Genomic DNA, 26,614 nt, shown 5'->3' with positions numbered 1-26,614 from the left:
TTGTTTGCAAAGAAGTGGAGGAGACATAAAAAAAAATTTGTTGGGAAAAACTTCCTAAATTGTGAATCGGTTGAATGTTTGAAGAGTAAAAAAGATACATTTCTTAAAGTCATGTCATCCCATAGTACTTGCATTTCATTTTAAGACCCACTGCAAATTAAAATTGTGTTTTTGGTGTTTTTAACATGTTCTTGCACCATTTTTCTCATGAGGGAGGAAATATATAAAGAAAATGTTTAAAATTCATTTTCAGAGTATTTCTTTATTCAATAATTCAGGAGCAGACAGAAAAAAAGTTGTAAAAAGGTTGTAGCTGCGATATGGGTGTTAAAATTGGGGGGTCACAAGCTCACTGTTCTGCTCCATTCTGATGCATCCACTTGTAGACGACTAGATCTGGGTACGACTTTGTTTTCTTCGTCTGAGCTGGTATCTGGCTCAAAACTGTACAGCTGGATAGCTCCTATATTGCTCACCATTTTTGATGCACCAATAATGTTGGGATGGGGTTGTAAGTGTCACGGTTTTAGGTTCTTTGCCTTTATGTTCTAGTTGTTTTATGTTCGGGCCTGTTTGAGTTACTTCCTGTTTTATTTTGTAGCATTTCCTGTTTTGTTGTTGTCTCAAGTTTTAACTTTCCCCATCAGTCCTGAGTGTTTCCACCTGTGTCTTGTTCCCTTGTATGTATTTAAGTCTTGTCTTTCCCTTCCTCCTGTGCTGGTCCATATTGTGCTGTTCCCTGGTTTCAAGCGTTGTGTATTTTCAAGTTTCGAGTTTCTAGCCTGCTAAGCAGTGGATTTTGGTTTGTAGTCATTTGTTATTATTAAAGCCCCGTTCCCCTGCAACCTCCTGCCTCCTCTCCTCTCTGCGCCTGGGTACTCCCTCTTCCTCTCCCCGTAACAGTAAGTTAGAGGAAGAGAGTTTAAATGAAGGGATAAGGTGAACTATGTCTTAAAAAACGACAGGTTTTCAGATTTTGGCTAAAAACAACATAATTTAAAGACCTCTTTGAAAAAATATCAAAAGATGATTGTAGTGTGACTTCAATAAACTTTTTCTGTTTTTTGTTATAAGCAACTTTTTCAGTCATTTTGATTTGTGATGAGTCTGAAGGGGCTGTACTTTGAGAGAGCTGTCTCTTTATCTCGTGTAAATGAAGTCACATCAGAAGGAAACTTTCTCCATGCAGGACAGAAGCGTCCGGCTGAACCTTGCAGGAAATTGCCATCAGAGGCCCATTGTTGAGCGCATGCAGCCCTCTCTGCATCTCCAGCCCGGCAGCCGGCCTGTTGACTTCTGAGAGTGTTCACTCAGCTATGAAGCCTGCAAAGTGGAGTGAGGAGATGGGGGTGGGAGCATTTATACGTGTGGGGCAAATAATTTAGGGCTGTCTGCGTCTGTGAGTGACGTGCAAAGAGGGAACAGTCACAATCACTGAACTCTCTTTTACAACTGATGCAGGAAAAGTCAGGAGGGAAAGTGACAGATGTGTGTGTGTGTGTGTGTGTGTGTGTGTGTGGGTGTGGGGGGGGTATGTAGCTGGCATGTGGTGATGATCTTGGATTGAACCATAATCCTTTAGTCCTGGTTGGAAATCAGGTTGCACAGTATGGGACAAACAATGTGAGCAAGCTGCACACTGAGCATGTTACCCCCTCATACACTGATGTTTTTAACTGATGGGACTTCAACATGACAAAATGCCCTCGGCTGAAACCAGTTGATCTGCTGCAAGGAAAGGTTGGTTGTCTTTTTTGTAGACTGCAGGATACATTTCCACAAGGAAATGTCTTATATCTCTATCTTGGGTGCATTTGGATAAAACATGTGCTTGTTGGATTACAAATCACTCAACAGCTCATTGTTTCAGAGGACTGTAGTGTTACTTTCGAATTTCAGCGCATTTTTTCAACACTGAAACCTTTTGTTACATTAGAAAATACTGTATAGATACTATTTCCTTTAAATAAGTTAATACTCTTGTGAGGTTGATTTATAGTTTTATAGTTTATAGTTTTTTTGTTCCATATTTTCACAAAAATATATAAATTAATCTACTGGTCTTTTATACCATTACTAAAAAAAACAAATACCGGTACATAAAACATTTAGATTTCAGTGAAAAGATGTAAATACAGCCATGAATTTGTATTCACAAGTTTTATGTGAAAGTTTATTTCTTGAGTCACTAATATGTTCAAGTTCCACTCTTATCATGTTTGGATCTATTGTAAAAGGGTTCTTAGTAATTATGATGATCACATCTCCTGATTCACAATGATTTAAATAAAGAAATACGTTTAGGTTACATTTTCTTAATACATTTCGTCTATACACGTTTAAAACGCCAAAGACACAATTTCCATTGCCATGCTCCAGTCACAGCGGACAAATTAATTTCATCCTCCACAAAAATGGTCAAACGAAAGATGAACAACAGAAGTTTTCAAGACAGGTGGGAGGCAGATATCTGTTCACAAATATAAAGGACAGACCTGTTTGTCTTGTGTGCTGAGCTAACATGGCTGTAACGAAAGAATATAACACTATACAAAAATATTAAACATTACATATCAGTTGCAGTTAATTTTTCAATAAATATTGAGTTTGGCCTGTGCTTAATTTTGGCCCACTTTGAATTTGAGTTTGACCCCCCTGGTCTAGGGTGTACCCGCCTCCGTAGCCGGGACGGATACCGTTGGGCAATTTGGTACCAGATCGCGCCAGACCTTCACACCGCACCCGCTGCTCAAATTGCACTGAAGGACCTCAGATCACGTCTGTACCACTGACCTAACACTGAAACTGGCCGCCTCTGCTGGGTAAATCATGTTCGATTTGAACCCATCTTAAACGTTACCCGTAATCCTAAATTTAACCATTACTTAGGTTCTGTATGGCCAAGAAAAAAGTTCGGCACTGGCAAATAGTCACTTTCTTAATGGCATTTGTTACGTCCACAAACGTACAGGTCTAGGGATAGAGTGTGCGCAACATAAACACACACAATGTAGGACTTTATTGAACATGGGGGGGGGGGGGGGACTAAAGTTGGGCCAAAGGACTGAAATAAATAGAACAAAACCCAGCCTGGCTATCAGAGCTCTAAAACAAGAAAACAAAAGTCTCTCTGACTTATAAAGAGGTGATAAAACATACAAGGGGTAGCACCAACCAACTTACCTAGTGTGTCTAACAGAAAGCAAGCTACGTGAGATGTACGTGTGATCCAGAAGGAGATCTCCCCTCAAGTGATTCCCAGGAACTCATATGCAAGCCTGGTGGCTGACTCTGGGGCCTGATTCCACAGCTCGTCAGGTCTCCACCAGGTGTCTTCACTCAGCACTTGAAGCACATGCAGAGGAAGGAAACAAAAGAAAGACAATGAGAAACCCCTGCATGTAACAGCATTTCATTTTATTTGCTGTGCAAGTAAATTAAACAATTGTCACCGTTTCTGAGACTGTCAGTCTGTGTCGTTTGCGAAATATGGCTTTTTACATATTTAGTTTGTGGAATTTTGGTCATAAACTTCATAATCACAATTGGATCATATTGTGTTTTTGCCTCTTTCTGTTCACTTGCAGTACGATCCGGATAATTCTGGCTTTATCAGCACAGAGCGTTTCAAGGACTTGCTGGAAACCCACGGCTCTGAGCTTGACCCTCACAAACTGGAGGTCTTGCTGGCGCTTGCAGATGGAAACGCAGATGGAAAGATCTGCTACCAGGACTTTGTCAATCTGGTGAGGCATTTTGTTTTATGAACTTTGATGATGATCTCTCACTCTCTCTGTATAGTAATGCAGTCATGGTAATACCCACATGCTGTTAATATTGCACATATTCTTGTGAACCATAGAGAACACGAAATAGATATTGACGAGAAGAGCCATTAGAATATCAAACAAGTTCTGCATGATCTTTGTGAGAAACTTCCTACATATCATGCATTCTTTTGTCTTAATTTCCCATTTTTTGTTAAACGGCAAAAATTTTCAGTTTATGATTCTACTTGATATGCCTCTTGCCCCACTTTTATTTTTACATTCATTCTGGAGCTTATTGTCCACACTCAAACCCCTTCATCTGCACTTGTTGCCTCTTGGCCTTTTGTGTTTCCTTTCATCTATTGTCTCACTCCTGTTCCTCGTGGGAAGTGAGACCCGGGACAGTGTGCAGAGGTCTAAGATTAGGAGTTATTCTGTGGTTAACAATAACTACTGGGTGGCTGAGGGATTGGGTGGAGGGGGTGAGCAGATCTGTCCGGACTGTGGAGAATTCATTGTGTGAGTCCCCCTCTCTCTGTATCTGTTGTTCTTTGGAGCTTTGTCTGATACAGTGGGCGAAGAATGAGGCTTGTAAAAGGCTCATAAAGAGCTGGAAAAAAAGCAATAAAGGACTTTTTGTGGCTTCTGTCCCTCTTCGTGTCATGTGAAATTCTACTGGTCCTGATATAATGCTGGAAGTGGAACAGAAAGGGATGACGTGTGCATCATTGAGCTTTATTTGACCCAAAATCTCAACTGTTTAAAACAGTATTTATACACTTTTTAAAGAAACATTAATAATCAATGCAAATATGTTATTGTTCACAGTTTACCTATTTTGTTTTTTTTAAGAATTCAAGAAATACCATGTTTTCAATTAGAAAACATGGGGCTGAGTCACATACGGTATATTTTCTAGTTTTACCAACCCTTAATCCGGAAAGGCTTGACTGTATCAAAAATTACTCATTCAGATTTTGCTCTCCGACTGTATAAATTTGCCTTTTCATAAAAATTTCAATTAAATAAAGATGGACAAAAGATTTGGTCACATGATGCTTGGAGTCAATTTTAAGCCTGATTTATTATTGTTATTGTGTTTTAGATCTGCTGTCATCCTTATTTTATCATAATATTAGGTCAGGGAATTAAACCCTGTCTATCTGAAACTAGGTAACTCGATACCCTGACAGGTGATGGATTGTGTCAAATAAAGGAGCTGCAAAACTGAGAATTCGATGGTCCCTTTTTTATTTTTATTTATGACTCTATTTGTGGACAGTTTAGAGTTTATTCACAAAATGATGAGTTTCATAAGAATTTCTTCTCCCACAGCTGTCATGGATGTAAAATCTAAAAAATAAAGACAAAGTAGGTCTTTGGAAACCCACCGAAATGTTTTGTTTTCTTTGTAAAGTTGGATGATTTAACATTGAATTATACAGGGAATAACCAGCTTGTGTGATAAGTCCTTTGTTAATTGATCTATACTTTGACATTAAAATAAGTGAGCTGTCATCTGTCGACTAACAAGGGGAGGAACTCAACAATAGCCAAAAAGTAGCTTAAAAAAGTTTAATAGTAAAAAGTCACCACATAAAGTAGAGGAACTACAAAAGTTCAAATTACAAACCACAGAAAGTCTCAAAGATGAACAGCACTAGAAACAGGACAAGAGAAACACTGAGAAAAAGCAAATGAAGACTTGGGCTGTGTCCAAATTCACTCACTGATCACACAGTGTTCACACATACAGTGTGGGATTATCCAGTGCAGAGGATTTTAATGCAATTCCGATTGGTGCTCTTGACTATTTTTTCTAAATGCTGAATATGAGGTCAGTCGTTTGTTGAAGTAAAACCTTAATAAATATGAACATTTTACAAAACTATTTATGAATCAGCTTTGTTCTGATGATAAAAAAACAGAGGATTTAAAAAATAAATTTAAGGACTCACAAAGGACAAAGTGTTCAAGCACAGGGCATTGTGGTCTAGATTCAACAAGCCAGTTGAGCATCAATGCACAATGGCTTTTTTCAGGGAAAATTCCAAGGTACTGGATTATGGAATTGTACATTCAGACACCCCAAACAGGAGCCAGTTCAAATTTTATAGTAAAAAGGGACGGAAATGCATAGTTATTCCAAAAAATAACAAATATTTGAAATGTGTGGTTTATAATGGAAAAATCTGTTCTTAAATATTTTTAAAAGTCAATTTAATTTCTGATGGTTTAAATAGAAGTTATTGTGGACCTATCAGTCAATACTAATAGACTAAATATCTCTTGTCTTAGTGTTAGCTACAGTTGTGTTTCTTTTTTTCTGAGCACACACTGTCTGATCTGCTGTGATTTTTCTTTTTAAATTTCATTCTTAAACTTGTTTTTTCTTTTTTGCACGGGAGCTTACCTCTTTCTCCCATTTCTTACGTGACGATACACTGCCTTTTTTTCTTTTCTTGCCTCCTTCTGTTCTTATATTCAAGGTATCTTACACATATCACCATGACATGTTGTTTTCTCATGACTGCCTCTGTGTGACACTGGGCCATAACTCCTTTAGATCTCCAGAAATATCTACAGACACATTCCCATATTCTATTTCTGTCACAGTTATTAGTAGGAGAGCCCAAAATATACAGGAGCACAAGACAGTGGTGGGTGAGAAAAGTCAGAAAATGGCGAAAGTGAGCTATCAAGCAGGAGATCCAAACTTAGGAAACTGACAGAAAATGGATCTGGCAGAAGACAGATGGACCTGATGATATTGTAGATCAACAGAAGCCAAGCATTTATGACCACTTAGAACAATTAAAAGGATGTGAAATAATGTGATAACTATAGAAAGGACTGCTTCCCATAAGGTTTCTGACCTTTGACCCCTTTTTCTTTATTTGAAATTTCATTAAAAAAATATGTGCACCAAATTAGCACTTCGTTTTTCATTGTCTTGGCCAGACAAGCTGGAAGCTTTTAAGAACAGTAACATTCAGTTACAAATTGTGTGTTACAAAAGTAACACACAATTTCCTGACAGAGGTCTGCTTGTAAAAGAATCAGCTTCCTTCATCTAAGCCTGTCTTCTGCATCCTCTCCTCTAACACCAGCTACATTCATGTCCTCGTTTACTGCATCCATGAACCATGAACCTCCTCTTTGGTCTTCCTCTAGACCTTTTGCCGGGCAGGTCTAGACTCAGCATACTTATACCGATATATTAACTGTCTCTCCTTTGGACATGTCAGAACCATTTTAGTCTGGCATCTTTGACTTTATCTCCCAAGTCTCCAACTTGAGCTTTCCCTCTGATGTACTCATTCCTGATTCTATACATCCTGGTCGCTCCGAAGGAAAACCTCAGCATCTACATCTCAGCTCAGGTGTGGCCTTTTAAAAGTCAGCGTCTGGCTACAAGGTTATATGTTGAGTTTTTTCGTGACTAAAAAGATGCATAAGCTGCAGCAAATGTGTAAAAAACAATTCTTCTTTTTTGTAATTTAATTTAATTTGAGTCAAAACCATGTTCTGATTGATTGGTCCAACTGGCTGTTTTCACTGAAAGAGCAACGTGAAGTTAGAAAACAACTTATTTATTTATTTATTTATTAAACTTTTAAGGTATTTTTTGGCTTTTGTGGTTTATTGTTTATATATTTGAACCCTTTCTTTAACTGTATTTGTCTTTAAATATATCAAAGTTCTGTGAAAACATGAAATAATGCACCTCTTTGTTTTCTTGTACTATATTTACTGTTTTATTATATTTATTTAGCATGAAGCTTTTTGTGATTATAGTTTGTAAATTCACTTATTAGTGGGCTTCACCCTGTTGGCAAAAATGTATAAAAATAAATAGATTTCTGCCTTTAATATATGCAGTGTCCCTTCAAAGTATTAGCAAGTATTAGCATTTCTTTCAATTTCTATCTTTTACGGGTGTTGCTTCTAATCTATAGGGTTTTTATGACTTTTTATTATTTTAACCTATGTTTTATGTCAGGTCCGTTGTGTTTTACAGCATGTCAATGAAAGGTGTGTTATAAATAAAGTTATTGATTGATTGTGGATGGTAAAAATATCAAACATCTCCAAAGTACCTTTTAAGTGTTTAATGCATTTATGTTTGTTTTTTACTTTGTAAATTAGTGTAACCAAGCACACATCAGACAATCTTTTTTGAAAAACCATGACAAATTTATTTCTAATTAGGAAACTAGGTTTTGTTATATCAAAGCATTAACGCAGACATTTCTTTTTCTGTTAAGATCAAGGTTGATGTCAAGACCATTATTCATCTTTTTAATGGTTTTTACAGCAGTATGATGCATTATTAGATGCATTATTATCAAATTCTTGCATCCCATGTAAGATTTTATGAACTTCTGTGCCAGTATTTAATATCAGAAAGGAAATGTGTTAGATTTAATTGACCTGGTCACAGGAACACAGCCTCTACCATGGAGACCAGATTTTTACCTGGCAGCCCATCCATCACTTTTTGGCCGGTTTGGCTCATGAATGAACTATGGCCTCGCTTTTCTCTGCTTTTTTATTGCTGCTGGAAAATTTGATTTCCTGTCAGCCTCAGTTGGTGGAGCCGCTGTTCCAGTTTAACTTAATTTTGGTTAGGTTTGATTACATTTTACTTCTCAGGCACCTACATACTGTTGGTAATCTGGATTTGAACATTCACCTTCTCTGTCATGGCTGTCAGGTGAAGATGTCAGTCTATTAAGGGGCAGAAGAAAATGACAAACACACTGATTCTGTTTCCTGTAATATGTTATATTTACCTAAAATATGTTTCAGGAACAGTTTAGCTCTTTATGCAGGCATAATAAAATTATCTCTGAATATTTTTTCAAAGGTTCTCCCTTTTCCATTTATTCTTCGTAATTTTGACTGTTTTCCTGCATATGTTTACATGGTTTTAAAAGTAAAGTGTTTTTTAGCCACACAGAATTCCCACATTGTGCAGTCTGGCAAATCAGATGGGTGTGTCTGCCCCTACTGTATTTTTTGTAACATTAATGTGATGAATCTAATAAGGTTCTGTTTCTCTTTGTCTGCATCTCTCTCTGCCCTCTTCTTATTCCTTATTTCTCCACCGTTTGTCACAAGTGTCTGTCTGGTTGACCTTTTCGCTGATCAAATACCAAATCTGTCTCTTACACAGTCATTTGTCTCCTTCACGCCTTCTTTCCTTTTCTTTTTCTCAACTTGGCAGCGAGTCAACACACAGAACACCATTCTTTCTTTTGTGTCTAACAAAGAAGAGAGGAATTGCGGTCACTTTAGGAGAAGAATTGACTGACTTTATAGAGCTGGGCTGCCAGGGGGAGTATTGTGAGTGCTGTGCACCCTGGAAGTGGCCATGGTAACCTCTATTCACTTTCCCACAGATTTAAGGGGTTGATATTAAGGCTGAAAAATAATTGGCTTTTTTTTTTCTTAAGGGGTTTTTCTAGAAACGTGACCCTCCTGAGTCCCTAGATTGTCTCATTACGGACGATTCTACCAACTTTATTGATTCATTGATTTTTTTTTTCTTAGGTGTTTCTTTTTGGTATTTATATTTTTGTGTTCAAGTGATTTATGTGCTTATTTAACTTCATGTGTTTTTTCAATCAAGGAATTTTTTAAGTAAAAAATGTTCTTTATAAATAATGTAAAAGAGAAGAATAATTGTTTTCTAATAAATTAAAGGGTCGTTCTTACAAATATTTTAATATTTTCTGGCTTTCTACTGACTGTTTAATATTAAATCTAAGTCAATGCCACTTTTTGTCATGTTTTTATGAATACTTAAAGTAACTTCTGCTTTTTTCTGATTTAGCTTTTACCTTTTACACTACCAATCTTCTAACTGGCACATCTAAGTATTCCTGCAACTGCACACAAGCTTGGTTAAAAAACAAACAAACAGCAAAACATTGTTCATAGAAAGCCCAAGAAAAGAGGCAATAAAACTTAAAAAATGTCTGCCTGCAGCGGTAACTAAAGCCATTTTATATGGAAATGCTTTAAAAGGTCAGATAAGATTGGCTTAGAAATCATTTTCCATTCTAATTTACGGAAACTTTCCTCCTCATGAGGATTGGTTGTAATTTACTGCACTATTGATAATGTTCCGCTTCAAGCTTATTTTTTATTTCTGCAGTAAACACCAACTTATTTTCACGATAACTTTTATAATTCTCTCCTAGGTACACGATTCATATTTAAGTGGATGTAAGAATTTGATTCCATGTGAATTCTGATCATAGGAAAAAGCTTCCCTCTTTAGAAGTTGAAACACCTATCAGTCTTAGATCTTCTTATGTTTCTGTTGTTGCTCTTTAATAACACAGATCTCAATTTTGCTTTTAGACTTTACCAAAATGCTTCTAAGCTTGAATACATTTCTGTTTTTAACCTTACATGGCCTGACTGTCATGGCTGCATAAGAACTGCTTCCCTGTCTGCAAGAATCGAGACCCTTTATCTCACTCCCAGGACGATAAGAATTGGAGCTGTCGTCTTTTCGGACAAGACATTTGATACAAAAAACAGTTTTTTTTCTATTTAATGTTAAGGGGATTGTGATGTCACAAGAAGTGATTGCTGAGGGGATATAAAAGAGAGTAGGTATCAGTTACAGATTGGATCACAGCATTAATACATCTGTCGCTTTTGGCGACATAAAACAAAACAGGATGCATGTCATCTCTTAACCCTTGTGCTATCTTAGATGACCCCACCCTTACATTGATGTGTTATTCCTACCATGAAAAAGATGGATAAAGGTAGAAAGATTTCATGTAATCCATGGACACCAGTGAAGATCACAAATCATTGAAGAAAAAAGGTTCAGCGCACTGTCTAGTGGGTCTAGATGACCCAACTCCCAATGGTAAAGTGCCTAGGATAGCACAAGGGTTACAGTAGGAAGCCGCTCTAAATGCGTTTAGGATTGAGATTTAGGGGAGAACAGCCAAACCTTTTTCCAGAGTCTCCATTTTGAGTTTATAAATAGATACAGCTTCAATCTTTGGCATTTAGAAACTTTAAAATTAAACTAAGTGTTGGCTTTCTGACACTGTCCAAATATTAGATGAAAATATTAAATTTACTGTATTGTAAAGTTTGCTTTAATGCCCCGAGCCAAAGTTTATTCCACCCAGTGTTTTTGGAACCATCAACAGTATTCTGGCTTGAACAATGTTCCAAGCTTAATTCTAAAAAACGTATCAGTTTTTTCTCATTTCTCTCCCATTTTTATGCATGTCACATGCATTTTTGCCTGAACAAGGATTGAGTAATTTACACCAAATCATATTTGGAGTTTCCTGTGTTCTCTGGTTGCTATCATCTCCCTAATATCAGTCCAATCTTGTGTCTTCTTTTTCTTTAACCATCTTCATGTCTTCGTTCATTATGTCCAGAACTCTCTTCTTCTGAATTCATCCATATCTCCTGCCTGTCTTCTACCTTTTATACCAGTGTTTTCAAACTGGTATAAACTTGTCCAAACCATTTTTTTTTCTTTATGTCCAAAAAACATCCAGCATGTGCAGTCTTTCTGGTAAAACTTATTACCGTTCCCATCCATCTTCATCTAACCAGAGACACAACATCTTCAGCTCTGCCTTCTGTCTTTTTCTCATACACGCCTTCATCTTGAACACCTGTCCTTTAAACAAGCCTTTGTGTTAAAATTTAAAGTAAAAATCCCTTTTACTTTGAGTTAATTGTTTTTTCCTTTGTACTGTTTTTTGACTTGTTCTGTATTTTTTGGTCACAAATGTGTGCAGACAGTTGTGACTGGTTACAATTGAGACGATTCTGTGACCCTTGAACATGGACGCACAGGAGGAAACCAAAGAAGTGAACTTCTCACAGTAACAAAGGGCTGTGTGAAGAGAGTATGTTAGTTGCTGGGTGATGGCGCAAGCATCCCTTACAACAAGGATTGAACTGTGTGTTGAAGTGCAGAACAGAAGATGACATCACTGTAAACTCAGCACATTTAGATTCCAGGGATTGAATGTGTAACATATAACGTTAATGCTGTTAACTGAAGTCAAAGATGTGAGAAATGACGTTAAAAAAGCTGACTGAAAGCTGGGTGGAGGATGTAACTACAGAATATGCTTATTACAACATCACATTCCCTTGCCCCCCTCCCCCTTTCTATACATTCCCGCTTTTCTTTTCCTCATTTGCACCCTTATCTGCTTCCTTACTGTCCCTCTTTTCTGTTTTCTCCAGATGAGCAACAAACGCTCCAACAGTTTCCGCAGGGCCATTCTGCAGGGAAGCCGGCAGCTGAAAGGCTGCAGTCTCAGCGATGAAGCGGGCTTGGGGCTGTCCCAGCGATTAGTACGCCATGTTGCTTATGAAACATTGCCCCGAGAGGTGGACCGCAAGTGGTACTTTGACAGCTACACGTACTGCCCCCCGCCCTGGTTCATCCTGGCTATCACCATTGCAGAGGTAAAGACTTTCAAAGCAGAAGCCAGAAGTGCTTTATTTACAGTCAAGTGACTTGATGCTAGGGTGAATATTTTTAATACTTAAAAAAATACACATTTTTGAGTCTCTGCTTAACTCATTTGTTAACGTTAAACGTGTAAAAAAACCCTGTTGAGAAAGGAAAAAACAAACAAATTAAAAGCACATGGATAAACCAAAAGTGTTCATTGTTAATAAAAGATAGAACATCATCATCACACTGATTTTAAACCAATGTCTGCTGAAGGAAGGTCAAAGTAAGCAGTAAGCTTTAGAGACCTGCCAGAGTTATGCACCTTGGACAAAAAAAGAAGAGAAAAAAAACCATATATTAATTATATTAATTTACAATTTCAGGGAAAAAGGACTAGTTTGATTGGCTAAAGCTACGTTCACACTGCCATTGGCATTCTCTTCCAATGAAAAGTCATACATTTACGACTTTAAATCTTGTAATATTACTTTTTTTTCATTCATTTTAAAAGGTTTTGATCTCTCCTGGATAACATGTTTTAATACAAAAACTGTCAGCAGCAATTCAAGAAAAATCAAGTCTATCAAAGTTCTGGGTGACGTGATCTAATAAGATGTGAGAATTATAAAGCATCACAGAGGAACAGCTGACAACAGCATATTCCTGTTGTGTTTAAAATGTGGATTTGTGAAGCAAAATAAACTGTGCTTTGTATGTAAATTAACGTTTATTTTCTATATTGTGGTTGAGGGTGACGGTATGAATCCATGTTTCTGCTTTTAGGTAATTTTTTCGTAAAGCCATACTTTGTCTTCTTAAAGGAACCAACTTGCTCTGCGGCAACCTTCAAACTCTGTCCTATACAAAGTAAAACAATAACAGTCAATAAATGTTATTTTTAAGTTAATTGTGCCTTAATTAAGTTATTTTGGCCTCATTTTGTTATTCAAGGGACTTTTTTCTTATTTTTAACCACTTAAATGTTATGTTTCAGGTAGCCGTGTTCATTTATTATGGTTTCAAGCTGGATCGATTAGTCCTGCAGGTGTCCAGCCCGTCCTTCCTGAAGAGCCCCCTTCCTTATCACCCGCAGCTACGAGCCCAGGCCTGGAGGTACTTCAGCTACATCTTTATGCATACTGGGTAAGTTCTGATGTAGCTGCTGGATTATGAGGAACATAAAACATACAGCAGCAACCAAAATTCCAAGGGTTTGAATTGGTTTTAATTGCAGAAGGTGATTAGATTTCGCCTCTCGTGTTGTGGGTATTTCCGTCACCCATCAGATTACAGACTCTCCTGCTAGCTTCCATCCCCTCACAACCCCAACCTAACATTTCCGGTGCAACAGACATGGAGCTATCCAGTGTTACATATTTGAACCAGATGCCAGCTTGGACGAGGAAAATTAAGACATCTTGTCTTCTACAAGTGTATGCATCGGAATAGAGTGGAGCAGGGAGCTTACATTGTATTGCATTTTCTAAGTAACAAATAAGCTCTTTTTAAACTGCATTTTTTTTCCCCCGTATGCTTTTGATTCACAACTATTTAAAATAAAACAATATTCAGAAATGCAACTTTTAGCTTTAGTTTCTTAATATATGTCCTCCATCGGGAGAAAAATGCCACAAGAAAACATGGTAAAAACACCAAAAACACAAATTGAGTCTTTATCTGCTACCATTCACAAATGACACTGCTGCTAAAAGTGGATGCTGTTTACCATCATAAGAACGTGGTCTTTATCTTGTAAAAAAAGCACCCAACAAAGTTTCTATGGTTTGTTTCAACTCACAGAGGTCTGTTCATGCACCTGCAAGAAACTTCAACTGAACGCTTGATATCTGTCTGTAAACACTTTAAAGCTACAATGAATTTTTGTACAGCTTTTTGTTTAGTTTCTGTCCATTTTTTAAAAAGATGACCAAAACTGTAACATCAGGACATTTTTCATGTCAGTAAGTTGTCTTGGAAATGCTGTGTAGAGGAGCTGCATTCAGCTTTTGTCAGGAGTTGCAGCAGTTAGACTGAAATAACAATGCGGTGCAGCTGAACTGTGGTGAGTCGGTGACGGTGAGGAAAAGAACAAATTCCGTTTGTGTTGGGAGTCTTGAAATCCCACAGTCATCCCAACACAGACGGAGCTCTTGTGGGCATTTGCAGACCGTGCTGCCGGTTCCTCACAGCCTCATTAGGACTGTAGAAATAGATGGCTGCTGGTGAAGCTGCCCTTGTGCACTTGGACATCTCCAAGCTAATCAATAAGTCCCATTGTCTCTCTGATCACTTTAACAATCCTTTGCATCAGCTCTGCGTTTGAGCTGGTTGTTCCTCACTAAATTGGTATTTTGTTTTTGCTTTGTGTTGTTCAGCCTACTGGATGAATTGTGAGCTCAGTGGCCTAGCGCCAGAGTGTCTGTCTTTACAATAGAAGGTTGCAGGTTCTAATCCCCAATAAAAGGCACTAGTGGTACAGTGTCTATGGTATAGTGTCTATCCTGAGTCTTGAAGGTTGTGGGTTCAAATCTTCCATCAGAGGCCTGGTGTTAGTGCCTGTTCCTACACTTGGAGGTTGTGTGTTCGAATTCCTGTTCTAATTGTCTGGACACAGCAGAACCAGGTAATCAGAAGCAACCTTGAGGCCTGGAGTTGCCTATCCCTGTATTAGTGTCTTCCCTGGGTGGTTGTGGGTTTAAATTCCTAGTCAGGGGTCTAGTGGTAGGATGTCTGCTCTGGGTGGTTGTAGGGTCGAATTCACAATGGGATCTAGTGTTAAAGTTTGACCTGAGACTGAGGTTGTGGGTTCAAATCCCTGCTTGATTCAGATCAAATTAAAATTAAAATTAGTGCTCAGAATTAAAGAGTTGGATTGGTTGGTTCAACTACTAAATGTTTTGTGCGCTCACGGATCCCCTCAGAGGATGGGTCAAATGCGGCGTCAAATTTTGATGGCTCTTTAACTTCACTTTTAGAATGTCTGTGTTTGTTTTAGGGACAACTGTTCAGATGTCACAACTTGTGCTAAATGGCCCAGAAAAAAGTCCTCAATGTCTCTCTTTTGGTCCCTGTCATCAATCTCTCAATTGCTGTAGCTGGAGTGACAGAAAAAAGTGGCGGAGGAGACAGAGAGACTGTGGTGAAGCCTGCGAGAGGAGAGGATTATGCTCGCGGCTGTTGTTTTTTGTTTCTGCTGTAACACTAAAATGTGTTTGAGCTGCTGACTGAGGTTTGGCTGGAATGACTTTCCATCCATGAAGGGCACACAGAGAGGGAGAGAGAGAGAGAGAGAGAGAGCATGTTCCTGTTGTGTTTAGAGCTCCAGTATCACTTGCTTATTGCAGCAGCCACACATTTTCTCAGTTGTTATTTTTATAAGCCGCGTCTCAGATGTGAAAGCGCTTTTCTTTTTGTGTGCTGTTGGCATTTTGTGTGCAGACTGTGTGGCTGTTTTCCTAAAAATATAGTGTTAATCCACTGGTGTGTGTTGATAATGTCTCTTGGAAATCAGGCAAGTGACAAATTTCTACAATTAACACCAAACAGTGAAAGCCTTTGGCTCCTCGGGCCTTTAAATTCTCTGCCTTTTTTTCCTTTTCACAGTACACTTTGGACAAATTTATTTAAACCCATACATTTTTGATTTTATCTATTTCCAAAACTATTTAAAATCACCTAACCTGTTCATATTCTTATTTATTTATTTGTTTGTTTTGGCATGACTTCTTAAGTCCCCCAACAACTCCTCCTTTAGAGCTCCTCTTTGTTTAGTCGGGAGCTCAAAAGGATGGACTGATCATGGACTGATTTAATATATTATAAAAATAAAGTTGACCCTAATATAAAATGGGATTTTAAAAAAAAGTTCATTTTTTGCCAAAGGAAAATGACCCATTTTGTAACAAAAAAAAAATCTGTCCATCCAAAGAGGCAATCAGGGTCAATCTATTTGCCCAGATGCTGAAATGGAAGTAGTTCTAAAATTGTAATAACAAACTACTGATTTTAACTTCATTTATTGTTTTGTGTGTTTACAGTATTGAACATTTGAGCCTGAACATGGCCATGCAGCTCCTGGTGGGAGTCCCTCTGGAAATGGTCCACGGTGCGCTGAGGATTGGACTGGTCTACTTGTGTGGTGTGTTAGCAGGTGGTGATGCGTTCTTCTCTGTCTTTTAGTGAGACATGCCCCAAAACACACAGTGCTTTGCTCACACTGTCTTTCCTCTGCCTGTTCAGGGGTTTTATGCAAGTTCAATTTATGCCCTATCAGAAAGGATTTTTTGTGGATATTAGACAATGAAAAATTTGTATGATGAATTTGGAAAAGACGTCTGAAAGACAGAAAGACCAGCATTTGTGTTTGTGTGGGTAAGGGTCACAATTCCCTCAGAGATACCACCCGACCTGACCCATAGCTTTAAGCTCAGCACAAATTACACACACTTATGCATTTACACACAGTAACACACAGACATTTGCTGTTTTAATTAGATATTGACCACAGCTGAGGGAGGATATCGGCTCTGGGTTTTTTTTCACTTAGGGGTATTACTGTCATGTTTTTTTTTGTTTTTGTTTTTTTCGTTTTTTTATTTTTTAAAGAGGTTAAGCAAAAAAAAGTATGGTGGGCCCCCAAACTAAAAACAGACTCAATAGAAACTCTAACAAATTATAGAATCTACTTAAACATGAATAACAAACAAACAAAAAAGAACATGAACCATGAAAGAAATCTACCAAAAGCTAGGGAAAAGAAAGCAGAGAAACTGACAACTACATCAATGCACTAAAGAGTGTCAGAAACAGCTGTGGTGATTAGAAACATGACACAGAAAAATGAGAGAATCTAATTATAATACAACATGACAAAAATCATTATTTAAAACCAAATGAAAGACTAAAAGAATTCTTAAAAGGATGCTGTCACATGTTTCTATGTAAACATATTTAAAATGTGGTTTAACACAGATAGTAGCATTGCTTTTTCCAAAATGTGCAACCAAATAAATAATTTAAAAAATCAAGTGTACACACGCTTGTGTATATTCTCTGTGTTGCTAAAGTTTAGTTTATGCTCACATAGTTCTGTTAACTTTGACTTTACAGATTTCAATGTTTATTTTATCCTTGGTTGGCTCTTCTTCTTAGCCTGAAAAGTCATCCACTAAAAAGATGATTCTTCAGGCTAAGAAGAAGAAGAGCTTATTTATTTATTTATTATCTTAAACTGTCTATCTAATTGAGCAAAAAAGGGACACAGCTGGCTCTTTTTAGGGACGAAGCAAAGGTCAGGGTTCAAGTAATGACTCACAGAAGGGTCTGTGACCTTTTAATCCCGACACACACTCAGACAACATGTTAAAATCAATGGTCTTGTCTATGAATACTCAACATGCGGCGTTCAAGACAGCAGGCGTGGGCACAGTACAACAGAAAATCTGAAATTCATGGTTTTCCGTTACATGAATACTTTCCAAAGAGCACTTATCTGCATTGTTTTTTTTACCCCATATCCTAGGCTCCTTTCAGAAATTACAAGAAATTTCTGTCTAAGCATAAAAAACAATCTAGCTGGTGACTTCTGAGTGGGGATGGAAGGTGTTGTGTTTGTACCTTTCAGGTTTAAAAACAGACCATAAGTAAGGTTATGACACTAAAGTAGTGACAGATATCTGGCACAGGGACACTTTGAAACCAGGTGACTAAATATCAGGGTGGCTGGGGGGGTGTTTGAGGGCTACAGAGAAGGAAACGATTTTGTCATAAATGCGACACTTTATCAGCATTTAACAATGAATGCAGAGATGTAATTTTACTTTTTACTTCTGCCCAGAATCGTTGAAGAGAGAATCACAATTGAGAAGCATGAGAGAGCAATAAAAAAAAAACAGATAACAAGAAGGTGGAGGGTGGGGCTCTACAAAAATGACCAAAATTCAAAACAATCAAAGCTGTAGTAGAAAAAATAATGATATACAATTTTCAGTTGTGCCTTGATGGTTTTTGCAGAAACTTATTGTGTTTGAATTACTTCCATTTAGTAAAAAATTGCAACTTCCACATCTTTTGAAAGCCAGATTCGTAAACATATTTGAGATAAGAGGAATGCTTGGTAGAATTCTAACACTAATCAATGGAAGACTGTCTATTATACTTTCCTGTTAAGGGTTTTTTTTTATGCAAGCAATACTTCAGACACCAGAAGAAATGTGTTAACCCAAGTCTATAGATTACTTTGTCATGAACTTAGATTGCAAGGACAATAAAGTGTAACTCTGAATATTTAAAGCTTTGTTTAGTGCAAAGTAAAATTTAGTTTATGTAACTATTTGGTGCTGCAGTTGTGTTTCTTTTCCTGAAATGACAGTGTTCCATTAGAAAATTAGTCAATTCTTTGTTCGATTACAATACTTCATCCTGAGTTGAGTAGGACAGTTGCTTCAGCAGCCACCAGAAAAAGTATTCACTCAATGTGCAGATGTTTTTTTATCTGTACAAATGACTTTTTAAATCAATTAATGTGCCAGTATGACCATCACACTGAAAATATAGAGTTATATTCTTTTAATTAGAGATTTAAAAGTATAATAACTTCTTTAGTTGTGTGACCTTTTCGAGAAAAATTCTGACCACAACAGTAAATGGAGGTAAATGTTACAACAACTTTAAACAAACAGTTGTGGTGGTAAACTATACATGTGGACTGCAGTTGGAAATCAGAATAATGAGGAGATGAAAAATATTAATTGAGTAATTTAGAAGAAATGAACACGATCTGCTTAAAGTAAGAGCCCAGTTTCATGATCAACAACTGTCTTTTATTTTGTGGTCGTTGTTTACAGAGCAAACTTGTCCTTTGTTGTTTAGGGAAAGTTAATTTTGCAGAGGGTCAGCAAATTGACTCAATAAAAGCATTAATATAAATTATGTGGTCTTTAGAGAAGTAGATCTACACAAGGTTCAGTGAGTAGGCTACAATTTATTTATATTTTTTGTGCTAACCAATAATAATGCTATGAAAGTAGGAGTGTGTGTGTTTTTTTCATCTCTGAGACCCTCAAACACTTGTTGTTTTTGAAAACATCAAATTTGTACATTTGAATTTTTTTGCATTTTGATACAGGAGTGATGTTCAAAATCCATTTCTTTGTTGTTTTTTGTTTGATTGTCATCATAGTTTGAAAATTGACAGGAACCTTTATGTAGAAGCCTGAATGCCAGAGATGACCATTTTGCATTCAGTGTGTTATTCTGTTTACAGTCAGTAGGGGGAGCCGGGGTTTCACTCTTGGGTTCACTGGTGGTCACGCAGCAGATGCATGTCAGTCTCAATTTTGGAATGGAGTCAAACAGTTTTTTGACCTCACTAAATTCTTCTCGTTAATTTGCATATTTTCTTTATATTTATTCAGTTTTTTCCTTAAGTTAACTGTGGAGTATTGTTCATTTTTCAACCTGAAGAAAAGGAATTAAAGATTTTCCTCTTTTACTTTTGGAATGGGGATTTTTATTGGATCGTTGGATAACGAGGAGAGCTGCAGGGGCGTCAAAACTGAGGACTTAACACTGGAACTATACACTTTATATCTCGGAATGACTAAAATAACTTCAATTCACTAATGCCCCAGAAGCTCTGGAAGAGTTGCAGAGGAAGCAGCACCCTTACCACCATGCAGTGAAGCAGGCGACACCAGCTCCAATAAGGACTTTCCAGCTGTTCCCTCCAAAATACCTAATCATGTTTGTGAATATGTCAAATGTATCCCTTTGCTGTTTCCATACTTGCAGGGAAGAAAAGTGGAATAAACTTATTTCTAAGCTTTTTTACCAAGTAGTTTTCTACCCTGTGATGTAGATCCCCTCCTTTATTTACATTTTGCTCAATCATTCTTTGATGCCTTTGCTGGTTGCCTTGATTGTGATGACTCACCCAAACTATCCAGGGTGTTGATGAGACGGGCTTCAATTCCTCACAGTCCAGAAACATAGGTTTTGAAAAAAAACATCCAGCATTACGACACTCTACCTGGACCCTGATGGTGTTTCATGGGTGCCCTGAAAGTTACTATAGCGCCAGCACCTAGTGCTAAATGATTTTGTCTTCACTGGGACTGTAAAAAGAAAAAAGAAAAAAAAGAAAGTGATTGACTTAATCTCTTGCAATACTTATACTGATTGACACATCCAGTTAGATGCAGAACTGCTTCTAGTAAATTTAATTTATATGTTTTAATAGCACGTGTCATAAATATCATGAAGCACTAATTGTTTGCTACAGCAACTTGTGGTTACGTTACAGGGTCTTTGGCAGTGTCTGTCACTGACATGACAGCTCCCGTGGTCGGATCATCTGGGGGAGTTTATGCCCTGGTGTCAGCACACTTGGCCAATGTGGTGATGGTGAGTCTTAACTGTTTCTATGTACCTGTTGAGCAAACATTTACTCAATCGCCCTCCTCCAGATGAGCATTTCCACCATCAAGCCAGCCTGTCGGGGCCCCGGCAGGTGCTCCCTTATCTGCAGATACCATGAATTCTTTACTGTCAGTTTTTCCTGTACCTTTTAGAGATCAAAAGTGTTTGTTACTGAGAGTCCATGCTTTTATGACAGAGTGTGAACAACGTCCCATCCTCTCAAAATAACTTCATTTGAAATCTATGCCAGCATTTATTTGGTCTTGATACTCATCCTCCTTCTTTGGGTCATCAGAGACCCTACTGTTGTCACTCATGAGCTGCTCACTGTAAAACTCCAGCAGATCAGCATTACCAAGGAGAGCATGGAGGTTTTGTCTCCCTTTCTGCAGTTTAAATCATATTATCTGACACAGCGATCCCAGTCTGGGGTTAAAAAGTCTCCAGGGGTTTGTAAATTTGACCCAAATTTAGAAAAAGGGCACAATCTTGGTCATGAATGGAAACGTGTATATGTGTGCCTAACTGTGTTCCTGATGCTTTCTCTTTTTTGTTGTCTCTTGTTTTTAGAACTGGTCAGGAATGAAGTGTCAGTTTAAGTTGTTTCGAATGGCCATGGCTCTGGTTTGCAGTAAGTTTGGACAAATCCTTTAACATTTATCACTGATTAAAGCCGCACTCTGATGAAAATTGTGTTTTGGGGTTTTTAGCATGTTTCTGTGGCATTTTTTTCATAATAGAGGACATAAATTAAGAAAACTAAGCTCAAAATTGCATTTATAAGTATTCATTTATTCAAATCATTGCAAATAAGGAGCAGATGAAACGATTTCTGTTTGAAAAAGAGTATATTTTTAATGTAGAAAATCGTCCTACTCTGTTCGGGACACAAACTCCCCGCTCTGCTCCATTCTGATGCATCCACTCACAGACGACTAGATCTATGTACGTCTTCGTTTTCCTCCTCTGAGCTGGCATCTGAATCAAAACGGTTGCTCCATTATTGTTCGCCATTTTTGTTGTTCCGGTAATGTTAGGTTGGGGGTCTGAGGGGGCTATAAACTAGTGGGAGACAATGTAAACAGACCGGTGATGAGAAGTGTGGTCGGGCTCACTCCACGCCAACAGTCCTTCCCACAACTTTAAGGCAAACTCATCCACTACTGCAGTTCTTCAGAAAGTACGTCTTAGAAAACAACACCAATTTCCTTCATTTTAGGATAATCATGATTAAAAAACAGTGGGAACTTTTATACAATAGATCAAAAGATCATTGGAGTGAGAATTTAAAAGGTTGTAGTTTTTTGGCGTTTCTAACAGTCTCACTTGAGAAAATCCAAATTGAAACTTTGATGATTCACTGAAAGGTGAATTATGTCCCCCAACTAATGTCAGCATAAGCCTTTTTTTTATATCAAGAAATACACTATTATCTTTTTTTTTTTCATTTGAGGTTTGGTTGAACTTGTTTAAAAGTGAATGACGATGCAGGCCTTCCTGTTGTGGCTTGATGCATAAAGGCCCAGACACAGCATTGCAGTACATGATCTTTGTTACATAAGAGTAGCAACTTCAGTAGGAGTTACAAAATCAAAGGTTTAGGTCTAGTTCATAATAAGGTTGGCTGGTTTTGATTGCCACTGTCTGGGATAACTGCGGCAAAGTCCTCAATGGCATTTATACTTTTCAAGCCTGATGATGTGATTGTCTCCAGCCTTTCAGTGATTTTGTATTTTATTTATAGTGCTATACGGTACAGACCAAAAGTTTGGACACACCTTCCCATTCATTTGAATTAGAAGGTGTGTCCAAACGTTTGGTCTGTATTGTATATGGATGTTAGTTATATAAAGATTGTTTTTCACATGCAAAGTTTTTCAGAAGATGCATAAAGCTATATATGTAAGTTTGTAGTTAATAATTAGTGGAGACAAGGTAGTTGGTTCATTAGTTTTTTTTTTGTAATTTAAAAAAAGCCTCAATATACCAAATATACACGTTTTAAGAAAAGTTATAATTGAAATGATTTTCCACCCATCGCTGAAGTCATAGTTGCAATAGAAATTAAATTTGCATTGACACTTTATTTTTTTTTAAATGCGTGAGAATTAAAAATCAAACCTGCTTGTATTTAGAATTTTTCCCATGCTGAACAGTTTCTTAAGATCATTTCCTTTCTTAATCTCACCCCCCACAGTGAGCGTGGAGTTTGGTCGAGCTGTGTGGCTGCGGTTCTACCCCCCGGCCTTCCCGCCGTGCCCAAACCCCAGCTTTGTGGCGCACCTGGGAGGAGTGTTGGTTGGTCTGACACTTGGCGTGGTGGTGCTGCAGAACTATGAGCAACGGCTCCAAGAACAGTCCCTATTCTGGATATTTTTCTGTGTGTACACTCTGTTTGTGCTCTGTGCAGTATTCTGGAACATTTTTGCTTACAGCCTGCTTGATGTACGGATGCCCCCCTTACCGTGAGTCGGCTTTTGGAGGCAGCTAAGACAAAATTCTGTCCTTGTTTTAGCCCGGATGGGTATTTGCTCGACCTTTTGGGGGCTTTGTCATGTTTTTAACCTCATAGTTTGAGAAACCCATTTGACAACCAATTTTCTCTCACCTGTTTCCACCCCTTACGTTATCTGCTTTATGTACAGCTACCTCCACACTAGTACGATTCTGAATTGATGTATTTATTTAGTTTTAGCCAGGCATCTTCTTATTCCAGCATTTTTCAAGCCTATATTTTTACACTTCTTTTGACTTTATGAATTTAACCAGTTAACAGTTTTGTCTCCAAAGCACAAAAGTTAAGCTTTAAAGCTAATCCAAATTAGAAACCTGTGAAATTTGAACACATGAATAGCCTATCTTAGCTTTCAGAATCACAACTACTTTTTTGATTCCCAAAGTTTCTTTTATTTGATCACCAAACAGCTTCACAAACACTGAAAACAGCTAGCTTTGATAGTGGTGCTATCAGCAACAATAAAGACAGCGCTGCTGACATTGCTGTTCTACATGGCTGCAAATAAGGAAGATAAGATCAGCATTTAGTGAAATAGTGCTAATTCTTTGAATTGAGCTAAACATCAGCAGTGCTGTCAAGTACTGTATATTCATTCATCTAGAATAGTGGGAGTATTTGATGGCACCCATGGGGTACATCAGATTACAAAAACAATTCAATCTTAAGATGTTCTAATATATTTAAGTATTGATATTTAAATCATATTTTCTTACATAAGTCCAATAATTGATGGTATTAGTAGACTATTCAGTTATTTGGATTTAAAGTTTTGCCCATAACATCATTTCTCCAGTTGTATCCGTGCACAGTCAAGTCTTTTATTCTTTGGTTGTAAGTTTTTCTGCTATTTTTCACAGTTTGTGGAGTTTGAAAAATTATACATAAATAACTCAAGCAACAAAACATCGCAGTAGTAGGTTTGAAAAATGTCATCTGGGCTTGGTTTTTAAAGTTGAAAACGTTTCACCTCTTATTCTTGTCAATTGATAAGAAATGTCCAGATGACATTTTTTAAACCTACTACTGTGATGGAAAACCTGGATGAATGAGAGTCTTCACAGTCAAGCAACAAAACTAAAAATTACACTAAATTACATTACTGTATGAAACATAATGAGGTTATTGGTTTTAGGCCACAAGAAAGATGTTGTTGTGGTTTCTTAGTTGTCAGTCTGGTCAGATCACATCAGATGTACTAGTGTGGACTTAGCTTCCGTGTCTGCTGAACTTCTTGTGGGCCTCTTGCCGACAAAAAGCCTCGGATATGAGCAACAGCATTGCGAAACCTCTGCCTAGTGCTCTTTAACCCAAAGGTGCCTTCTCATGAAGACATCAGCCTTCTGAAGTGTTTTTGCACATTCTGCCTCTTATTTAGGGCAACAATGATAAAACCCTATTGTGTAGGGTTTTATCTGCATTTCTTTACAGACAGAAAGAGAACTATCGAGTGACCATTTAGGCCGACAGGTTGAGTTGTTGAGAGCAAGGTTCAGATTCAAACAAAACACACTTATATTGAGCATTACATATAGGCTACAACCATTTTCAGCAATTATTATGCTTTTTAATATTTTAGCAAAATAGGCTACTTCTCAGTATTACTAATAGCATCAGCACTATTTGAACCTCAGCTTGGTCTTTTTTATGTGGATGTGCAACAAGGGTGTCCCCATGTAAAGAGATTAGAAAAAACAAAAGTGCCATTTAGACTTTTAAAATGATGCCAAAAGCTTGCAACATTGCAAACACTGAATCTCAAGTGAGTGAAAAGGCCGTTGTTTCAAGAAATAAAAGTCTTATTTTCTGTTTTGCAAGAAAGCAGACAGTCTTTCAATGGATAAATAATCTTAGTTTAGGAAAACTGGTCTGAGTGACCGTTTTTCCTAATATGAGAGTTCTTGGTAACACCGTTTTTCTTACCCGATTGGGAGATTTTTTTTTCCTGTGTGAATAATTTTTCTCAAATTTTCTGAAATGATACTTTATTTTTGAGGTGTACAAGCAACAGTAAAAAGCATGTTAACAAGTATTGCTACAGTGTGTGCAAAACTAAATATAACTGATTTAGAGAGTCTCATCATAAACCATTTTTAACCTCACCCTCCTTCAAACCAAACCAATGGTTTTACTTCATTTCTGGTGATCCTGTGAAAAGCAAATAAGCAAATAAACAAACGGATGTTTTAATTGATCTTGGGTATCAGCTGGAAAGACGCAAAGGGGTTTTCTTTGTGACAGTCAGGTGCTCTGGCTGTGTCATCATACCAGCATAGTAGAAATTCATACTATTTTGAGGTGTATGCCCACAGATTATTTTTGATATCACTTTGATGTGAGAGGTAAAGTCAGATAAAGACAGTTTTCGTTGCTGGTTCTTGATATCAGCAATGTTTGAGCAAAAGTGGAGGTCTCTACTACATTTTGAGGGTCAAAAGCTGAAGGTTTGGGAACCCCTAGCTTCAAACACGTAACCCATTCACCAGTGGAAGAAAAGGGGGTCTTTTTGAGAGAATTCTTTTTGTGGTGAGAAGCACAGATGCCTGACATGAACAACACATTGCGTTGGGCTGTTTCAGTTTTGAAGGACAATGGCACAAAGTTTGTGATTTATAAGATCTGACTTCTTTTGTAATTCTCCAGCTGTACTCTTCTCTGACCTCATGTTACACTGATAACTGCATAGCACAACCCAATGTAATCTTCTGATGCACATAAATACTTTAAAATGAAAAATCTTGATTATTTTTTTGTGGGTATTATAATATTTTGGGTGACTCGTAATGTTGGTCTGCATTGTGATATGTTAGCTAAATCCTATATGTATCCAATTTAATTAATGTGTCATTATGGCCTGGAATTGTAGAAGATAAGGGCTACAACACCAACCAGAGTAAGTGGAAAATTACTGATAGTATTTTAACATTGTGCATATTTTGTAGATTTGTTATGTACATACAAGTGGTTCATTAAACCGTTTTATAAGAAACTTAATTTGATGTTGTGGAGCTTTTTTACATTTTTGATTTGTTTTGATTTCATTTTTTTTGTGAAAGTGTACTTTACAGATTTTTTTGTGTAAATTAATTTTTAATTAATTAAATTTAATTAATTTTTACTGTATTGTTTATTTGTCCATGTTGTAAAAAAAGTATACGTTTTTAGATCTGCGACAAAAGAGGGATACTGCAAAAAATATTTTCTGGCATTTACAGGGGAGAAACTTTATGATGTCCTTATAATTTGGACATTATTAATAACGATATGAGAACAAAAAAAATCTTAAAAGGTTCCATTGTTCAACTATATTTATACATTTTTGTAGGGTGAAACTTGAATTCTATTTAACTGTTGGAGATGTTGGAGACTAACAGATTTTTAAAATAACTACAAAAACAGCTTTTCTAAGAGATATATTAAAACGTGTTTTACAAAGAAACT

General features: G+C 37.2%; 1 protein-coding gene across 2 annotated transcripts in view; it reads left to right on the top strand.

Annotated features, from left to right (window-relative positions):
• Positions 1-26,167, top strand: part of rhbdl3 (rhomboid like 3) — a 53,312-nt gene extending 27,145 nt beyond the window's left edge. For both annotated transcript variants that reach the window (XM_023955471.1, XM_011473923.3), the window contains 7 exons: positions 3,588-3,746; positions 12,024-12,248; positions 13,235-13,383; positions 16,278-16,390; positions 20,543-20,643; positions 21,229-21,289; positions 22,856-26,167. In XM_023955471.1, coding sequence (XP_023811239.1) covers positions 3,588-3,746; positions 12,024-12,248; positions 13,235-13,383; positions 16,278-16,390; positions 20,543-20,643; positions 21,229-21,289; positions 22,856-23,127 — 1,080 coding nt within the window. In that variant the 3' untranslated portion in view covers positions 23,128-26,167. The remainder of the gene's footprint in view (positions 1-3,587; positions 3,747-12,023; positions 12,249-13,234; positions 13,384-16,277; positions 16,391-20,542; positions 20,644-21,228; positions 21,290-22,855) is intronic.
• The last annotated feature ends 447 nt before the right edge of the window (positions 26,168-26,614 follow it).

The sequence above is a fragment of the Oryzias latipes genome, chromosome 1 (genome assembly GCF_002234675.1).
Source record: "Oryzias latipes chromosome 1, ASM223467v1".
NCBI classification, from domain to species: Eukaryota; Metazoa; Chordata; class Actinopteri; order Beloniformes; family Adrianichthyidae; genus Oryzias; species Oryzias latipes.
The sequence above is the reverse complement of the archived record's forward strand: the minus strand, read 5'-3'. Positions and strand labels throughout refer to the sequence as shown.